The sequence below is a fragment of the Phaseolus vulgaris genome, chromosome 9 (assembly GCF_000499845.2).
Source record: "Phaseolus vulgaris cultivar G19833 chromosome 9, P. vulgaris v2.0, whole genome shotgun sequence".
Classification (NCBI taxonomy): domain Eukaryota; kingdom Viridiplantae; phylum Streptophyta; class Magnoliopsida; order Fabales; family Fabaceae; genus Phaseolus; species Phaseolus vulgaris.
The window spans coordinates 38,135,797-38,153,596 of NC_023751.2; the positions used below are offsets into that span (position 1 = coordinate 38,135,797).

The 17,800-nt window shown below is 34.7% G+C and overlaps 5 protein-coding genes across 7 annotated transcripts; 4 read left to right on the forward strand and 1 right to left on the reverse strand.

The window, feature by feature from the left end:
- Window positions 1-150: 150 nt before the first annotated feature.
- Window positions 151-2,362, forward strand: LOC137820875 (ethylene-responsive transcription factor RAP2-12-like). The gene is made up of 2 exons (XM_068625172.1): window positions 151-541; window positions 1,267-2,362. Exons 1-2 carry the CDS (start codon window positions 322-324, stop codon window positions 2,112-2,114), a joined length of 1,068 nt encoding a protein of 355 aa, XP_068481273.1. The 5' UTR covers window positions 151-321; the 3' UTR covers window positions 2,115-2,362.
- Window positions 2,363-4,070: 1,708 nt separating this feature from the next.
- LOC137820874 (GDSL esterase/lipase 5-like) lies at window positions 4,071-5,799 on the forward strand. Its single transcript, XM_068625171.1, has 5 exons — window positions 4,071-4,462; window positions 4,539-4,660; window positions 4,788-5,012; window positions 5,124-5,379; window positions 5,460-5,799. Exons 1-5 carry the CDS (start codon window positions 4,198-4,200, stop codon window positions 5,693-5,695), a joined length of 1,104 nt encoding a protein of 367 aa, XP_068481272.1. The 5' UTR covers window positions 4,071-4,197; the 3' UTR covers window positions 5,696-5,799.
- A 1,353-nt stretch (window positions 5,800-7,152) lies between these two features.
- LOC137820877 (uncharacterized) lies at window positions 7,153-10,332 on the forward strand. Of its 3 annotated transcripts, XM_068625175.1 has the most exons (8): window positions 7,153-7,259; window positions 7,408-7,549; window positions 7,663-7,744; window positions 7,836-7,903; window positions 8,449-8,505; window positions 9,271-9,471; window positions 9,828-9,898; window positions 10,072-10,332. In XM_068625175.1, exons 2-8 carry the CDS (start codon window positions 7,442-7,444, stop codon window positions 10,178-10,180), a joined length of 696 nt encoding a protein of 231 aa, XP_068481276.1. In that variant the 5' UTR covers window positions 7,153-7,259; window positions 7,408-7,441; the 3' UTR covers window positions 10,181-10,332. The 3 variants fall into 3 exon arrangements, with proteins under 3 accessions (XP_068481276.1, XP_068481275.1, XP_068481277.1); XM_068625174.1 differs by lacking the exon at window positions 7,153-7,259 and having other exon boundaries at window positions 7,261-7,549; XM_068625176.1 differs by lacking the exons at window positions 7,153-7,259; window positions 9,828-9,898 and having other exon boundaries at window positions 7,261-7,549.
- Window positions 10,333-12,406: 2,074 nt separating this feature from the next.
- On the forward strand, window positions 12,407-15,346 carry LOC137821932 (uncharacterized). The gene is made up of 4 exons (XM_068626740.1): window positions 12,407-13,283; window positions 13,717-13,959; window positions 14,236-14,327; window positions 14,497-15,346. The coding sequence occupies exons 1-4, from the start codon at window positions 12,645-12,647 to the stop codon at window positions 15,113-15,115; spliced, it is 1,593 nt and encodes a 530-aa protein (XP_068482841.1). The 5' UTR covers window positions 12,407-12,644; the 3' UTR covers window positions 15,116-15,346.
- A 254-nt stretch (window positions 15,347-15,600) lies between these two features.
- LOC137821933 (probable DNA N(6)-methyladenine demethylase ALKBH1B) lies at window positions 15,601-17,032 on the reverse strand. Its single transcript, XM_068626741.1, has 2 exons — window positions 16,808-17,032; window positions 15,601-16,698 (listed from the first exon to the last, which is right to left on the reverse strand). The coding sequence occupies exons 1-2, from the start codon at window positions 16,898-16,900 to the stop codon at window positions 15,757-15,759; spliced, it is 1,035 nt and encodes a 344-aa protein (XP_068482842.1). The 5' UTR covers window positions 16,901-17,032; the 3' UTR covers window positions 15,601-15,756.
- Window positions 17,033-17,800: the final 768 nt, after the last annotated feature.

Below are 17,800 nucleotides of genomic sequence, written 5' to 3' on the forward strand. Positions count from 1 at the left end.
AACACTTTATATGATGAAAACGTAGATAATTCTTAAAATTTATATTTATTTATATAATTATCATAAATGGAACCGGATTAAAAAATTACTTTTGAAGTTTTATTTAAATGTAATAAATTATTGTAGGTTAAGTTGATGAGTGAAAGGTGGTGTGAAAAGAGTGTAAAAAGGTGAGTATAAAATGAGAAACGAGGAGTGTGTAACTTAGAAAACGCAAACTTGAAAAGGAAAAGCCTTCATTTGCAGCATTCAACCAAAACCGACTCTTTCTTATTAAATTATTTCATTCATTCATAGCTGTGTTTTGTGTTTCACGGAGCCATGTGTGGAGGAGCTATTATCTCTGACTTCATTCCGGCGGCGGTCACGGCCAGGTCTCGCCGGGTCACCGCCGATTACCTGTGGCTGGATTTGAAGAAGCGGGCATCTCAGGTCATCCACTCCGACGATGACTTCGAGGCTGATTTTAGGAATTTCAAGGACGATTCCGACAGCGACGCCGACCACCAAGTCAAACCCTTTGCTTTCTCCGCCTCTTCTCGTAACTTCTCTCTCCCTTCTTCTCATTTCTCTTTTTCTTTCCCGTTTATTTCGTATGCAAAATTATCACTGTTTACACTTTTTTCTTTATTGATTTTTGGAACATTTGTTAGTTGCTCACCGTGTGATATGAATTTCTGGACCCTCAACTTTAAAGTGAATCTAATTTCTGATTTTCGTTCATGGAGTTCATAGCAGGGAATTTTATTTTCTAGATCTGCTAGAAACTCTTTAATTCGTTACGGATCCCGGGTTGATTTCTGGAATTATTTGTTTTTGGGAGAAATACTTCTTCTTCTTTGAGTGTATGTTTATCCATTTTTCGTACAAGAGTTCACTTACTGATTTTAACTCAAGGATGGCTCTGTGGATTTTGTTGAAATTGATAGATGTTTCATTTTCATCATTTTGTTTTGTTGTTATTACAAGCTGTTCTGTTTCTTGGTAACACCCCACTGCAACTGCTCTTTCTCAGTATATAGAGGGTGGTAACCTCACCTTCATAAAAAATAAATAAACTACTAGAATGGTTTTTGGGAGAATTGGAAAATTTCTTATATGATCCGTGTATGACATTATTATTGTTCTTTTTTTTTGGGAGAATTGGAAAATTTCTTATATGATCCGTGTATGACATTATTATTGTTCTTTTCTTTGTTTAATGGTTCTGAGTGTCTGTTTTCCTCGCCGTGAAATGTGTTGTATTCTTTTCCAATTGTATTAAAGGGCCGGCAGTGAAATCTGTGGCATTCAATGGTGGAGCTGAGAAGTCTGCAAAGAGAAAGAGGAAGAATCAATATAGGGGAATTCGTCAACGTCCTTGGGGGAAATGGGCAGCTGAAATCAGGGATCCAAGAAAGGGCGTTCGTGTCTGGCTTGGAACCTTCAACACTGCTGAAGAAGCTGCTAGAGCTTATGATGCTGAAGCACGGAGGATTCGTGGCAAGAAAGCCAAGGTGAATTTCCCTGAGGAAGCTTCCGTGAAACATTCTAAGGTAAATCAACTGGGAAATCAGAAGACTGTTCAACCCAATGTCCACATGTTCAATGCTGGGAACAATCAGAAGGACCTTTGTTGTCCTATGGATCTGGTGGAACAGAAACCCCTAGTTAACCAGTTTGCTGACATGGGTTCCTTCTCTAGCAGTGGAAATGGGCTCAGATCTCTTTCTTCGACTGATGATGTCACCCTTTACTTCAGTTCAGATCAGGGGAGTAATTCATTTGATTATGCAGATCTTGGGTGGAGTGAACAGGCCCCCAAAACTCCTGAGATCTCATCCATGCTTTCTGCTCCTTTGGATTGCGATTCTCATTTTGTACAGGAAGCGAACCATCAGACTAATTCTCAGGATGTGGTATCTATGCAAGATGATTCTTCCAAGACACTATCTGAGGAGCTCGTGGATATTGAATCTGAGTTGAAGTTCTTTCAGATGCCTTATCTTGAAGGGAGCTGGGATGATACTTCATTGGAATCCTTGCTATCTTGTGATACAACCCAGGATGGTGGAAACCTGATGAACCTTTGGAGCTTTGATGACATTCCTTCCATGGCTGGCGGAGTTTTCTGAGCAGCTTTTTGTTGGCCTCCTCCCTGTGTATTTAAATAAAGCTGCACATTATTTTTCATTTTCCTTCGCAGTTCATTAATTTTGTTTGTGTTTTTGTTGCATTTATTTCTCCCAAGGACACATACCGGCTTGTGCCTGACAAGAATAGAATGTTATTTCCATTTTTTTTGCTCTCTGGAATGATTGTCATCTCTGTTGAAGATAGAGTTGAAAACAATTAACTCGCTCAGCAGGAGTGAAGTTTATTACATCTTGTTTTTGAATTATGGGACAATATAGTAATTTAGGTGCTATTTGCCCATTCAAAGTCCTTAGTTTTAGCCTTTGGGAATCTCGACTGATGTTGGAGGGTGATTATAATATGATCTGTGACACAGTCTTTGGCTGCTGATGTGTTTTTTCTTACTCATTTGTTTCTCTGCGGTTATATCCTCTTATGAGAAAATTTGAAGAATGAAAAAGTGAACTATGATGAGCAAGTTGCAGAAAATTATAAATACTTGATTGCAATGATTTTGTGTTAGGATGGTATGGAAGAGATGGAAGTTTACCGACCCAAAGTTCTTCCGTACTCCAACTCAATGAAGAGTTCATTGCGTACAAAATGACGTGAATATTCTTGTTACAATCATTATATGATATGATGTACAAATGTGGTGTTATTTAAACAATCATCTCCAATGCCATGACCAGTAACACACTCTCGTATACTGAATAAATTGTAGATGAAATTTAGAGGATATAATGTCAAAAAATATCTTTAACAAAATCTCCCAAAATAGTCTTTCACAAAGGTACTCTTAATCTATCTTTTTAACACATTCTATAAAATAATATTTGAGTAATATTAATTTTAAAAAACTACTTTCAGCAATTATAGTAATAAAAATATGTATTTTCAATAGTCTTTTAGAAACAAAGGATGTATATGAAAAACAACATACGTTTTTATATAATTTAATAAGTTTAGTAGAGTATTCTTTTTTATTTTTAAAATAAATCAATAATTGAATATATAATACTCATAGGTGCTTAATATTTTTTAGAATTTATATAACATTTTTTTAATTCATCCTTTATCCAAATAGTTTTTTAAAGCAACCATTGCCTATCACTCTGAGACAGATGGTGAGTGAGATAAACAAATATCTGGAGATGTATCTTAGATGCTTCATTCGTGATTTTCCTTAGGATTGAATTGAAATTTGGTAGAACATGACATATCAGAAATAGTAATGACATGACACCTTTTAGAGCAATTATGGAGGTGATCTCCCAAAGATAACTAAGTGCACAATTGACCAAACAGATTATGTGTCAATCCAAGAACAATTGTTAACCAGGGACATCACAATTAACAACCTGAAACATAATTTACTCAAAACACAAAATCACATGAAGAAATATGTACATAATCTTCTTAAAATTAATTAAAATAAAATTCAATCTTCCCCCATTATTATGTTTTTCATGATTTTCACAATCTATAAAATCTAAAAACAACTTACATGACTAATTATTAGATAAAACTAATTCCAAGTGAAACATACCAATCCAGGTCAGCAATACACATTTTAACATTATATTTATTATTAGTTTAAACTTATTAAAAATTACAAATATGCATAGATTTATTTCTAATTTAACTAGTCTCATCTACATTCATCGTTTCAAATAAATTTAACTAATAATAAAAACATGTTAAAATGAATATTTTAAAAAATTATGCAAGCTACTCTTTAAATTTAAATTAATTAATATAAAAAACATTATATTCTATATGTATCAAGATAAAAAAAAATGTAAACAATATGGATCATGTGGGGCTCTATAACTTAACATAGAAGTTATATTTTTGACTAAAAGAACTTTTATTAATAATTAAACAAGGAATAAAAATCAGGGAAGACCAATTCTCGATTGATTTAAATGTGTGCACATGTTTCCACCATACATGTTCAACATATAAATTATTTATTCATATAATGCTGGAAATTTAGTTTCCATTGTGCATGAAGTCAAAGTAGCCTATATGAACACAAGTTGCATACTGTGATCATTAGAAAATTGAAGTGAAACTGATATGAGAAGTCCAAAATTGAGTTTGTGTTTTCTAGTGTTTTTGGCAAGCTATGGCATAAGTTGCTGCCTAAGCCTTGGTGATGTATGCCGGCCAAAAGAACACGCAGCATTATTTGTGTTTGGAGATTCATTATTTGATGTTGGAAACAACAATTACATAAACACTACTGCTGATTATCAGGCAAATTACTCTCCATATGGGGAAACCTTCTTCAAGTATCCAACAGGCAGATTTTCTGATGGTCGTGTTCTTCCAGATTTCATAGGTATACACTACAACTTTGGTTTTATGTGTTTAATTAAGATCAACCAATACCTCATATACCTACATTATTATTGCAGCTGAGTATGCTAAGTTGCCTCTAATCCCACCCTATCTATTCCCTGGTAATCAACGATACGTTGATGGAGTGAATTTTGCATCAGCTGGAGCTGGGGCTTTGGTTGAAACCCAACAAGGACTGGTCTGTTTCATGTTATTGCTAACTATTAGTTGTGAATGAAATTGAATGCTTGGTCATTCATTAGCACTGATGCCTACCTACTTAAGTCCATGCCATCTACTTTGATCTGAAAGTGTTGAATTTGCAGGTGATAGATCTAAAAACTCAGCTAAGTTATTTCAGGAAAGTCAGCAAGGAATTGAGGCAGCAACTTGGAAATGCGGAAACCACAGCTCTGCTTGCCAAAGCTGTTTACTTGATCAACATTGGAGTCAATGATTATGAAATCTCTCTGTCAGAAAATTCAAGTAATTCACACACGGCTAAGAAACATGTAGAGATGGTAGTTGGTAATCTTACATCAGTGATCAAAGTATGTAGAGGCTTCTTACTTTGCTCTGCATTGAAGCATCAAAGTTAAACTTTGTATAATGAGCAAATAGAATAAGTCTAACTTTGTGATATGATGGAGTGCATTAATCAGGGGATACACGAGGCAGGAGGGAGGAAATTTGCAGTGTTTAACCTACCAGCTGTGGGTTGTGTTCCATTGGTGAAGGGTCTAGTAAATGGATCAAAAGGGTCCTGCGTGGAAGAAGCTTCAGCACTGCCCAAACTACATAACAGTGTGCTTGAGATGGAACTTGGGAAGTTAAAGAAAGAACTAGAAGGATTTAAATATTCGTACGTGGATTATTTCAGCATATCTTTTGATGTTATAAACAATCCTTCAAAATATGGTAAGTAGTGCATATATCGAGTGAGTGAGTATATGTGATTTTTGGTGGGTTGGCTTATGTGATTTAGTGTTGTGAAAAAGGGTTGAAAGAAGGCGATGTTGCATCCTGTGGCAGTAGAAAGCACAGGGGAAATAACAGCTGTGGAGGTAGAAGAGCAGTGAAAGATTACGAGTTATGTGAGAATCCAAACCAATATGTGTTCTTTGACTCGCTTCATCCCACCCAAGCTACTCATCACATTGTTTCTCAGCTTGTCTGGAGTGGAAATCAGAGTATTGCAACCCCATGCAATCTCAAATCACTGTTTCAATCATAATTACCATCTTATATAAATGTTCACATCAATCTCATTCTAATAAATAACCATCTTCCTTCTTTGTTGCAATAAATATATATACATTCCATATATACTTTGATTAAGATGTGTTTGTTGAACCTCACCTTGTATATTATACTTTACACATTCCCATCTGCATTTGTTAATGAAAGTACACTTAGTTTTAAAAGGAGTTTATTAGTAAATTATACTTTAAATGTACTATAAAATAATCATAATTATAACTTATCGTTTCATTCATTCAGTTCCTAATTTTTATCCCATAATTCAAATTAAACATTAGATCCTCTAGTATAGAAAATCCATATTTTTAATTCAATTCTCTAATTTACAAATATTTGATTTTTTATTATTTTGATTGAATGGAACACCAGACCGAACATATATTTATTTAAGGTACATAAAAAATATTTTATTTACTAAGATCAATGAAATAAATTAACGCAAAATTGAAGATTAAAGCAAAATTATTAAAGGGTGTGTCTCTACTTGGTGATTTGTATGGATTCATTCAATTGATTTTGTGCAGAGGAGAGCAGAGCAGAGGAGAGCAGAACAGAGCAGAGTGAGGTTGTTCCCTTGACTTGACTTTGAGTATTGGATTTAGATCTTATCTGGTCTGATGGAAGCTATATAATTGTAGTGTTTTGAGTTAAATACAACAAATCTGTGTTTCTGAAGTAAAAAAGAGGGATCAATATTACTTAAAAGCAAAATAAAGAGTAGCAAGATCCCCAAAACACAACAGTTGCAATAATGCACTATTGAGGGGACTTTTAGGAAGGAGCCTTTTTTTTGGAATTGGAGTTATATTTTCACTACCCTTCTTTGGTGTTAATTGTTAATCTATAGAAGTGACTTGTTCTTTCTCCTCTATTTTGGTTTCGGTTAAGCTTAAGCTTTTGGGATAGTTGGTTGGTTATTGAAGTGGTAGCAAACACTCTATGCCAAGTAATCTAGAGTTCAAGCTTTGCTACCCGTACTCTTCTAATCTTCTAATAATGGAGATTCAACTTTAAGACAAGGTATTGTGTCTTTGCATTATCCATGCTTCACAAAAGTTTGAGGAAATGTGTCATAGAAGTAATGCATAATCATTCGTGTGTCTTCACGCTACAACTTCAATCTTTGGGATTGTTGGTTCCTGATTCCAATACGTGTTACTATATTATTCTGTAAATTTCACATGGGTCTTGCTAAACCTGAACTTTTAGCATGGAGTGAGTTAAAATGTGAACGAAAATCTGAAAAATGTTACAGCGAGAGAGCACAGAAACTGTTAGCCAACATGTGGTATTTATTTACTTTCGTACAATTGATTTTGTCCGTGTGGCTACACAGAACCGAACCTTCTGGAAACACACTCCAACCATATAATATAAAATGCAAACTCATCTCCAATCTCCACCGTACATCATCTTCGTCTACAGTGAACACTAATCCATAATCAAACATTAAAAAAATGGAAACATAGTATATTTTGTAACCTTAGTAAAAAAATGGAAACTACGTAAAGAGGGTGTGCTTCTGGAGAGTTCTTAAGGTGGGTGAACTGCTTCCTCCGAATAAAATTGTTAAAAGTTCCTTCTTCCATCCATGCCTTATAATATTAACAATAATGAATGCATAAATAAATAATTAAAAAGATTGGGTTTTGGTTTGATTTAATAAGTTGGGTTTGAGTTGAGCAGAGTGAAGAAAAGTGGGTTTGGTTTGAATGAAGAGATGGCGAAGGGAGGAGAGAAATGCAGTGAGGAGTTGTATGAGGTTCTGGGAATAGAGAAGGAGTGTACACCGTCTGAGCTCAAGAATGCGTATAAGAAACTTGCACTGGTTAGAATGAACGAATGAGTGAATTGGAACATTTGATTTTAAGGTTTTTGTTCTTGTGTCTCATATTAGAATGAATGAATGAATGAAGGAATTTGTTTTGTTTGATGGGATAGAAATGGCACCCAGATCGTTGTTCAGGGAGCCGCGTGGAAGAAGGCAAGAAGAAGTTCCAGGCAATCCAGCACGCGTATTCTGGTTGGTAAAATCTCCTTCAATTCAATTCACCTTCACTTTCATTCTTCTCTTCCATTCCATTGTTAATTACTTTCACTCTGTTTATGTCCAGTGTTATCTGACGTCAACACAAGGTTGTTGTACGACGTAGGTGTCTATGACAGCGATGACGACCAAACCGTATCTACTCTCATTCTCCCTCCCCTTCTCTTCTCTTCTACAAACTAAATATGCTTTTAATATCACCACTCCTTCTCCTTCTTTCACCTGATTCCTGTCTTATGGCAACACTCTCAGTTTCGTATCTCTCTTTTTTTTTTCTTTCTTTATTTAAAAAATGGATTTTTTGTTGGTCTGGTGTTCTGTCGTCTGTAGCAGTCTTGTACCGTTTCTGGGCTTGGCACCGTCCATTTTTCTTCTTCCTGTAAAAGGTACCATCTGAGACCAATTGGAATCCTTTGTTTTCATCTTTACATAGAAAGTCTTAATTCTGTTGTAGGGAAAATAAACTAGATAGCCAGGCACAAACTTTGCTGAGTTAAACTTGCATAACACTACTTGTCTTTTGTTGTGATCTATATACCCAACCCAACCAACCGGTGAATCAAGTCCATGCCAGAATTTCCTACAAGGGATATGTATATAAATATAATTAACAGAATCAAAATTTGGTGGTGGTTTCATTTTGTTTTTGTGATGGGGCAATGGTATGTTTGTTTGAACAGGGCATGGGTGATTTCTTGAATGAAATGGCCACAATGATGAGTCAATCAAAACCCAGTGTAAGTAATCTTCATTTAATTCCTTCCAATCTTTCTCAACATTGCTGGACCAAAATTTCCACGCTTTTCACCACTTTTTTTCTTATTATATGGAGAAAACTAGAGTGTTGGCCTTTGTATGTCAAATACTATGGCTTTTTCTGTTGTTTGACGAATGATAATAGTATTCCTCTGGGTTTTCTTTATAGTTGCTGTGGGAAATGATTTTTGTTGAATTCACTCAGATGCACAACATGCTGTCACTGTCGGCTCTTAATCAGCTAAAAAAGCAAAAGAATTTTGAGAAGGCTATGGATGAAGTTTCATGCTCAATTATTCTAAAACAGAAATTAAGCAAAAGAAATGGAAGGAGATAAAGCCAGATATTGATTGCATTGCGTGTATATAATGTGATAAAGAAACCTATGCACTCGTTCATAATTTCAAACCAGCAATTAATAAATGAATTCATTATATTTGTTGTCATAGTGGTGGGCCTCAATGCCTAAGATGAATCATGTGATAGATATGATAAGGTATTGATTTTATGATTATACCATGAGCCCACCATCTGAGATTCTGAGAGAAATCAGTCTCATATCATATGCTATCGTATGTATTAGTATTAGTATTAATATTGTTATTGTTGCTGAATTAATGCAATGCATGCTGACTGATTATGGTATCTGGGCTTGAACAGCAACAGCTTGCATGCATCTATAATTTGTTACTAGCTAATTGGTGAACTCACATTTAATGATACTGGCTTGTGGTGTGACATAACAGGAAAATGGGGAGGAGAGTTTTGAGGACTTCCAACAGCTCTTTGAAGAAATGTTTCAAGCAAATATTGGGTCAATCGGAAGCACCTCTCATACTAATGGTGAAGGTTCAAGATCAAATAAACGTAATTCCACTGAAATTCATTTTGGAAAGACGGACAATACATCCGAACTCAATACCAGCAACCAGAACTTCTGTTCAGGGGTTAGTAATATACATACACACACAACATTTTTCATTTCGTACAACGAAATTCAAGGCATACATGTTAATAAAACTGGAGAACGCAAATATGGCATTCAATACTAACTGTGCCTAGATTTGCATGCAAGTTTCATGTGTTGGCTTGGGGGCCTACAGTAAATTCAATTGGTAAAACTAAAGCTATTAGCCTTGCCAGTGTGTTCGATATCTTAAAGCAGATGTGACTTTTGATGGTATAGGCACTGCTTGAACATTGAAATTTGCTTGTAAAGTTTCTGAGTTTCGTAGCTGTGCAATTGCAAATTATGCTTGGATAGAGTTAATGCATTAATCAGTTGTTGTCCATGTCACGCAAGGTTGTCTTGTCATGTAATTTTCCCTTAAAAATGAGGATACAAAGCAAGGAAGCATGTGTTTTGACTTTGAGGTATGTGAAAATGATGTGTTTCCCATTGGTCATGATTTCATCTAAATTGGTTATTGGGTTGGTTATGAAATGTTAGGAGTTTGTAAAATGTATCTGCATTAGATATTACATATAAAAGTGGGTGTGTGATTACTACTTATAGATAGTGATTTTATTGTTGATGATGTGTGAAGGGAGGTGGAGCAGGTCCAAGATATGAAGAAGGGAATTCCAGAAGGAGGAGGTAGCATGGTTTCTGTGATCAGCATCATGTTTTGCTATGAAGTCAAGTCTCAGATGTAGCAGCACAAAACCTGCTATTTTCTTACCTTCTCTTCCTCTCTTTTCCTTTATATATGCTGTAATCGCTGTTTTTCCATCCAAATCAAACAATCTTACAATCTTATCTCTACTCAATTTCTCTTAATGGAAATCAAATTTGTTTTTATGTATTATCACACTTCAACTTAGTATTTATTTTTTGTGTCATTTAAGAAGTTCTTTGTTATTTTTTCTCTTTCAAAATATGGAAGGAATGTACTTTTTTTTTCAATGTTTCATGGATCCAAATGAATAGTGTAAACGGTTTTTTTTTTTAATAAAAATATTATTTGAATGTGGCCTTTATAAACATTAGTTTCTTAAAATTAAATAAAGTTGTTTTTATTTATATAATAAGCCTATATTTATGTGGTTTATATTAAAATAGTGTTTTTTCTTTATAAGAAAATTTAGTAATAAGTTTTATTTGAAGATACTCTTACTCCCTTGTAATAATGAGGGTTGTGGTGAAGTCTTTAATTGAAGGAAGGTTGATTAGTATAACGAAATTTAAAATTAATTAAAATAAATAATAAAAAATAGCAATTGGTTGTTTTTTCGTGTGGACGAAGACTTTATGATTTTGGTTTGTTAACCTTAAAGTGATGGTGCCATTTTATGGTCTAAAAATGATTACGCTTTCATGATTATTTTTGCGAGTAGGTATTACTATATATTAGTTACAATTATTTAGTATGGCAAAAAGCTTTATCAACATCTAAATTTAAGATGAAAGTTTTATAAAATAAATTATTTAAGTAAACTTGTGAGGTATAGTGAAAATTTTAAAACTAATAATTTGGTTTTATTAACTAGTCAGTGTCAACTACATGTTTTTAGAATATTAATATTAAATTAACTTTTTAAGTTGTAAAAAACCGAATGACAAATAAAAATGTATAAAAGTATTTGTCTTACAAAAATTTTCCATTAAGGAAAAACTTGTAAAAATGACTTAAAAATGATGATATTGTAAAATTCACTTAATAAAATAAGATTTCATGAAAGTTTTCGTAAGACAGAGATTTTCAATAGTTATTTTAATTTTACCATATTTGACAAGCAGAAAGATAGTAAGAATTTAAATTAAATGTAAGATAATATTAATTAAAATTTTGAAGTTTTTTTTTTATATAAAATTGTTTATCAGTTTTTAAAAAGTTGCTATATGTTTGAATTTTTTAAATATATTCTACCATATATTTTTTTTATCTTTTTTGTCAGTTAGTTTGTAGAAAAAAAGTTATTTATTGGCACTACAATGGTTTGTTTATTGTCCTATTAAAAAATATCATAAGTTTAACATATCTCTCTTTTTGTATGGAAAGAAATAAAGGGTATGTACATAAGTTGAATGAATGTATTAAAGATATTATATTAAATGTTGAAAGTGTAATATTAAAAATGAATAATAACTAAAATAAGAAGTAATCCATTGATGGTAGGTCATATTGGTAGAAAATGACATGGGAATATCCTTACCTTTCTTAATGTTTACATTGCCTCTAACTTCAAAAATGAAACGCGACCAGATTGAGTCCCACCACAATAAAGACCATAATGTCCAAGAGAGTGGCATAATAATATAAGAGGTTACGATACTCTTCTTAAATGGTGCATACGTATCAGACACATATTAGATACTGATTATTTGTAGGATACATATCGGTAAAGTATCTAATAAAAAATATTTATTAGATTTATGATAATTTTAACAGAATTCTTACATAATTTTGAAAAATAGAAATATATTACTTTTCTAAATATTTAAACTTATTATATAAATATTTATTATTATTATAAATATAAGTAACAAATTTTTTTCATAAAAAATATATTTTTGTTAAAAAAATCTGAAACATTCTTATACACAATTTATATAATTAATAATTATATAATATATAGATCCGTGTATTGTATTCTATATTTAATACATATGATATAATAATTATATAATATATCGTGTCATAATTATATAATATATAGATACGTTTTTTCGTGTTTATTTATACATAATTTACATATGATATATTTCTTTGTTTGTGTGTTATGAAAGGGGTTGATTTGTCATTTTGCGTCTGACAGAATGTGTTGTAAGTATATGATGGTCCCCGGGCTTGGCTTCGAAGCCAAGAGAATTGGATGGTTACGTGCTCTGCATGCAAACCTTTACATCTTCTCTCTTAAGCCATTGCAGAAGCCCTATTCAGCTCACAACTACTTTCTCATCTCTCTAAACAATAACATCTTCACATCTTCACTTCTCTTGCCTTTTTCTTGTGCACTGAAGAAGATCTCATGATAAGATTCATGTTTCTGTTAGCCACATAGCATTATCCACAAAATAAACATCAGCATAGGATCAATGTTTAAGGCATGCATTTTTACTAACACTTGAAAAGTATAACGCATGACAGATACAATTTGAGTGTGAAGGGGAAGAAGAATGGCATCCCTGGTGCCTGGAGTTCTGCTGAAGCTTCTCCAGAGTATGAACTCTAATGTAAAAGTTCGCGGGGAATATCGCTCTGTCCTTCTGCAGGTCATCAGCATCGTGCCCGCACTATCTGGCTCTGAATTATGGCCTAACCAGGGTTTCTTCATAAAAGTCTCCGACTCTTCTCACTCAACCTATGTCTCACTCTCAAAGGAAGACAATGACCTCATATTGAATAATAAGCTTCAGCTTGGGCAATTCTTTTATGTGGATAGAATGGAGGCAGGCACACCGGTCCCTATTCTTGTTGGGGTTAGACCAATCCCCGGACGCCACCCTTTTGAAGGGAATCCTAAGGACTTAATGCAGATGTTAGAGCAATCAGAGAATTCTCATAATGATGGAGTCAATGGTTCCAAATCCACGGATTTAACAGAAGCCAAAGAGAATCCAAGTTCAAGGCAGAAGATTGTGATTAAAGAGGAAAAACTAGGCGTTGCATCCAGGTACATGCAGGGTGTTCTAAATCCCAACTCAAAGGCCAACGTGCCAGAGGCTAATGTAGGAAGCAAAAATGATCTAGAAATTGGCGTCGATGGTAAAAAGGTGGGATCTGCCAAAGGAAGGCAACTAGAGATCAAAGGTCAGGTATGATTCTTGCTCTGGATTCCGATTCCTAAAGACTCGAGAGTGTATAGTTGTGGAATTTAAGTCGTTTTATGTATGATTGGCTTGAATGAAAATTGCAAAGAATTTCAATGAACTTATTACATACTATGAGTTCGATATTTTTTGCACTATTGTTGAAAAGTAAGCCTAAAACACCCAAATATCGTCAAGAGGAATGCACACTTAACTACATGCCCCAACCTCAAGTGTAGCCTATTGAGACTATTACCAAGTTATAATAGGGTTCAGGTCGATCACCCTCTAATATATCATAAAGGAACAATATATGATAATGGAATTGTCTTTTAAAAAATTGAAATTAAAGAAAAGAAGGGAGTCTAATGATGAAGAATTAATCTTTTTGGTAATAAAGAAAACAGTGCAGTGATAATGATAGATTTTAGCATCACAGGTGCTTCCCATGACTCAAACTGCCACTCGACTTGAAGCACTTTCACCAAAGCAAGATGTCACCCAATCTAACATCCGGGAAGTTGTCACAGCACCTTCTATGCGCACTTCTGCAAAACACAGTAGTTCTACTAAACAGGAAAATTTGAACATGAATTTGTTGTCTCGCGCTAAAGATAAAAGCAAGAGCACTGAGACAATTCCATGGTCTTCTTTGCCAGCCAAGCTTCTCAGGCCCGGAAAGGTGCATTAAAATTTACTCTCTCTCTCTTGTATATTCTTATCACACGTCCTTGTATTAAACGTAGTTGAAAAGTTTATCATTGTCATTGATCGCCAATCCAATGCGCGAACGGATTAGCATTAAACGTGCATTGAAACATGTGTTAGGCTTAAAACAAACTACATTTAATTCGATCTGAGCACTTGTTTTTGCGTATTAACATGATTCTTTACTTGGCAATCATTTAAACGTAAACCTAATTTCTTCCTTGCCTACTTTTCTTTCATTTTACCCAAGGTTATTCTTAGAAGAAAACATCTAGCCTCTCAGGTTGTAGTACAAGCCCAAAAAGAAGCATCTGCAGCAACAACCACAGTTAAATGCCTGAGGTATATACTGTCTTTTAATCTAAAAGTTGCTTCACGGTATTACATCCGTTCAGGGAATAAACAAACGCCTCATTAGTTCTTCAGTTAATTTGGGCGACAAGTGAATGCATAATTCCTTTTGCTATTTTGTTTGTGCCCAAGTTATGAACTCTTCATCTTTGGTTTACAGTATGTTCGCCAACATCTGCTCTTCTGCATCTTCAGAGAACCCTCATGCCACACTAAACAAATTTTTTGCTCTCCAACAGCTCATGGACCAGCCAAATGGTGCAGCTCAGTTGAATGATAAATCACTTCAACTATACAGAATTTCAACTCCCTTAGAAAAGCATAAATCTGTCTCGACAGCAGGATTGATGCCTGCTAAAAACACGGCAAAGTCTCCAAAACCTTTAACCGAACTATCAGGGACTGACAAACAAGAATGGGCCAAAGGGGGTGGTATGAAAGAGATCAACGAGCTGGGAGAGTTACTTTTAAATGAAACAAGATCATGGTTTCTGATATATCTGGAAAAGACATTAGATGCTGGGTTTTCCGTTGGCTCCAGTGAGAAGGGCAAGGATAGTAAGGATATTGCAGGGAGACAAATAGAGCAAGCCAACAATATAGCTCTAACATTGTCACACCTTAAGCATGCAAACGAGTGGCTGGACAAACAGAGGAGCAGTTCCAACACTGAAAGTGAAGGGCTCGTGGAGACTGTTGACAGATTAAAGCAAAAAGTTTATTCTTGTCTGCTTGTACATATTGATTCCGCTGCATTAGCATTGGGGAACCGAGCCTGATTCAAGGTCAAGAAACTGCTTCGCAACAATATAACTCTAATGCTATTTATTAGTTAAATTATTAAAGGTGATTGAGCCAAACATTGATAATGGAAGCTTGGACTTCTATTGAGTGCAATGTTGGTCTGTACTTGTACCCAAAAACAAAAATAACAAAGGTACTGACTTGATATTAGATTTCAATTTGTCTGGTAGATGAAAATAAAGTAAGCCGTTATGGGCTCTTGGACACATTGAAAGTTGAGTTACTACACCATTTTCTTTTTTATATGATATCAGCGGAGGGATAGTATGCTGTTTTGACTAAATGCAATAAAAGTAAAAGTGTAAAACAATACTTGGTTCTAGAGGAAATCCAGAAAGAATTTACCTTGCGGTAACAAAGTGAGAAATCCAAGCATTATGGCGGAATTGCAGTAATAAGAGAGCGGAACCATGATAGATAAACAAGCAACGTAACAAATAACGAACTATAGTGAAGAACAGACCATTTGGAAAACAAAAAGAAACCTTAAGTATAAAAATGGCTACAAAATTGGCATTGCATTAAAAGCATCGATTCAGTTAATAGGAGGGTACTTTAGAAAATACATAGATAGCATAGATTAGTGAGAAGGGAAAGGCACATATATGGATTTAACTTAGTACTGTCTGAAAGTGAGATTCAAGCGACCAGGGCGTAGATTAATGTGTTGGAGCAAGTTGGGGGCAGTGGTTGTATCAATAGCGGTAACCCCATGGAATACATTTCTAGAGGGGCCACCAAAGATCAAAACATCCCCAGATTCGAGTTGCAGTTTCTGTGCCTTGTCGGGATCCCTGTGATCTCCATAGAGGAACTGTGCAGAGTATCCAATGGAGAAGGATACAACGGGCAAGCCTCGGCGAAGAGAGTCTTTACTTTCATCCTTGTCTTGATGAAGACCCAGACGGCCAGTTTGGGAGTAAAAATTGACAATGCAGATGTCGGGTGAGATGGAGGGAAGGGGATCATGAGGAAAGAGGGCGTTGGAATCACGAAGTGCATTGCTGACCAATGTATGAAACTCGGGAGGGATGAGGGGGGGTTTGGCTCCGTCGAATGGCCGTTGTTCTCCGTATTGAGAGGTGTGAGGATCCCAGTTCTTTCCGAGGCACATCATCTTCAAATGCATTTCGACCCCTTCCCCGTAACCAGGCTGGTAGAAACCTCCCACTCCCACCCCCAACTCCCTGCACCTTTCCACTATCTTCTTCTGATCGCTCAGTGAAAGGTAACCCCTCAGAAGGACCATCCCAGGCCTCAACAACAAACTACTACTATTACTAGATCTTCTCCTTTCTCTGTTCTTTACAAGCAAAGAAGGTTTCAGAACCACGGTTCCAGGTTGTTTACGGGGACATATATCAAACACTCCTTCTCCTACTGCTGCTGCTGCTGGTGGTGGTGGTGATGGCTTATCAACGTCATCGCAAATTTTTAACTTTGCCACTCCAATTCCAACTGAGTCGGAATCAGAATGAGAATCGGGAGATGAATTCTGCGGTCGATTCTTCTCCTCGCTGCCTCTAACGCACCCACATTGCTCTTTCCCAACAACAACCTACACACAACCATTCATATTCGCACAATGCATCGTAACACCCCCAAAGTAATTGTTTTTTTAAAATAATAACCTAATTACCTTCAAAATACATGCAAACACGAATTACCGGTGGAGTGGATGGAGAGCGACGGCCACGACCGCCACCACGACCACGACCGCGGCCACGACCGCCACCGCGACCAGAACCAGAACGTTCCATTGTCTCTTGCGTTGAGTGGCGCTGCGTTCACAACACTTGCTGCTGCTGCTGCTTCTATTTATCGATTTTCCAATGTCTTTTAGTCTTCCTCCTTTTATTCACATCAACCACACCAACCAAATTATTCATTTATATCATATTTAAGTCTTTTCATTTCATCACTCCAACAAACAAGTAAATTGTGTACGTTCTACAACTAGATTCTTTAACTTCTGTACTTCCAAGGATACATATTTTTTTATATAATTCAAATTTGTAATAAACAAGAATATTTCAATATATAAACTATGAAGTATACTGTGATTAAAATTTATAATACATATGTATTTAATTGTATGAATTAAATTTTATATTTACTATGAGTATTTTAAATTATGATATAAGATTCTTTTTAAATATTTTTAAAATATCAAATTTAATTTAGAGAGTGAGATAAAATTAAAATATAGACAATTAAAGAAATCAAATATATGGATAAAAAATAGCAAGGCCCATTTAGAAAATTTTCTAATTACATACGTGTGAAAAACACAAAAAAAAAATAGAATACACAGAGTGTGGTGGTGAAATAGTAGAGCTGTTAGTGTAAAAATAAATAAAAAAGTTTAATTATGTTTTTGAAACTTTCTGCACTAGAAAACTTGTTATTAGCTAAGAAAAAAACAATTTTGGTAAAAACCTTTTGCAAAAAAAAAAAAGAAGACAAAGATAAACACATATTTACACTAAATTTGTTTGCTTGAGCTATTGTATGCTTAGTAGTTGTATGAGATTTTTCCACCCAAACGATTAATAACATTTTTTTAGTATAATTTTTTAACTGAATTGGTTATTATTCGAGATTTCTTATTTCAATGTATATTTATGTCTCATTATATTTTATCTCTTGGTATCATAAAT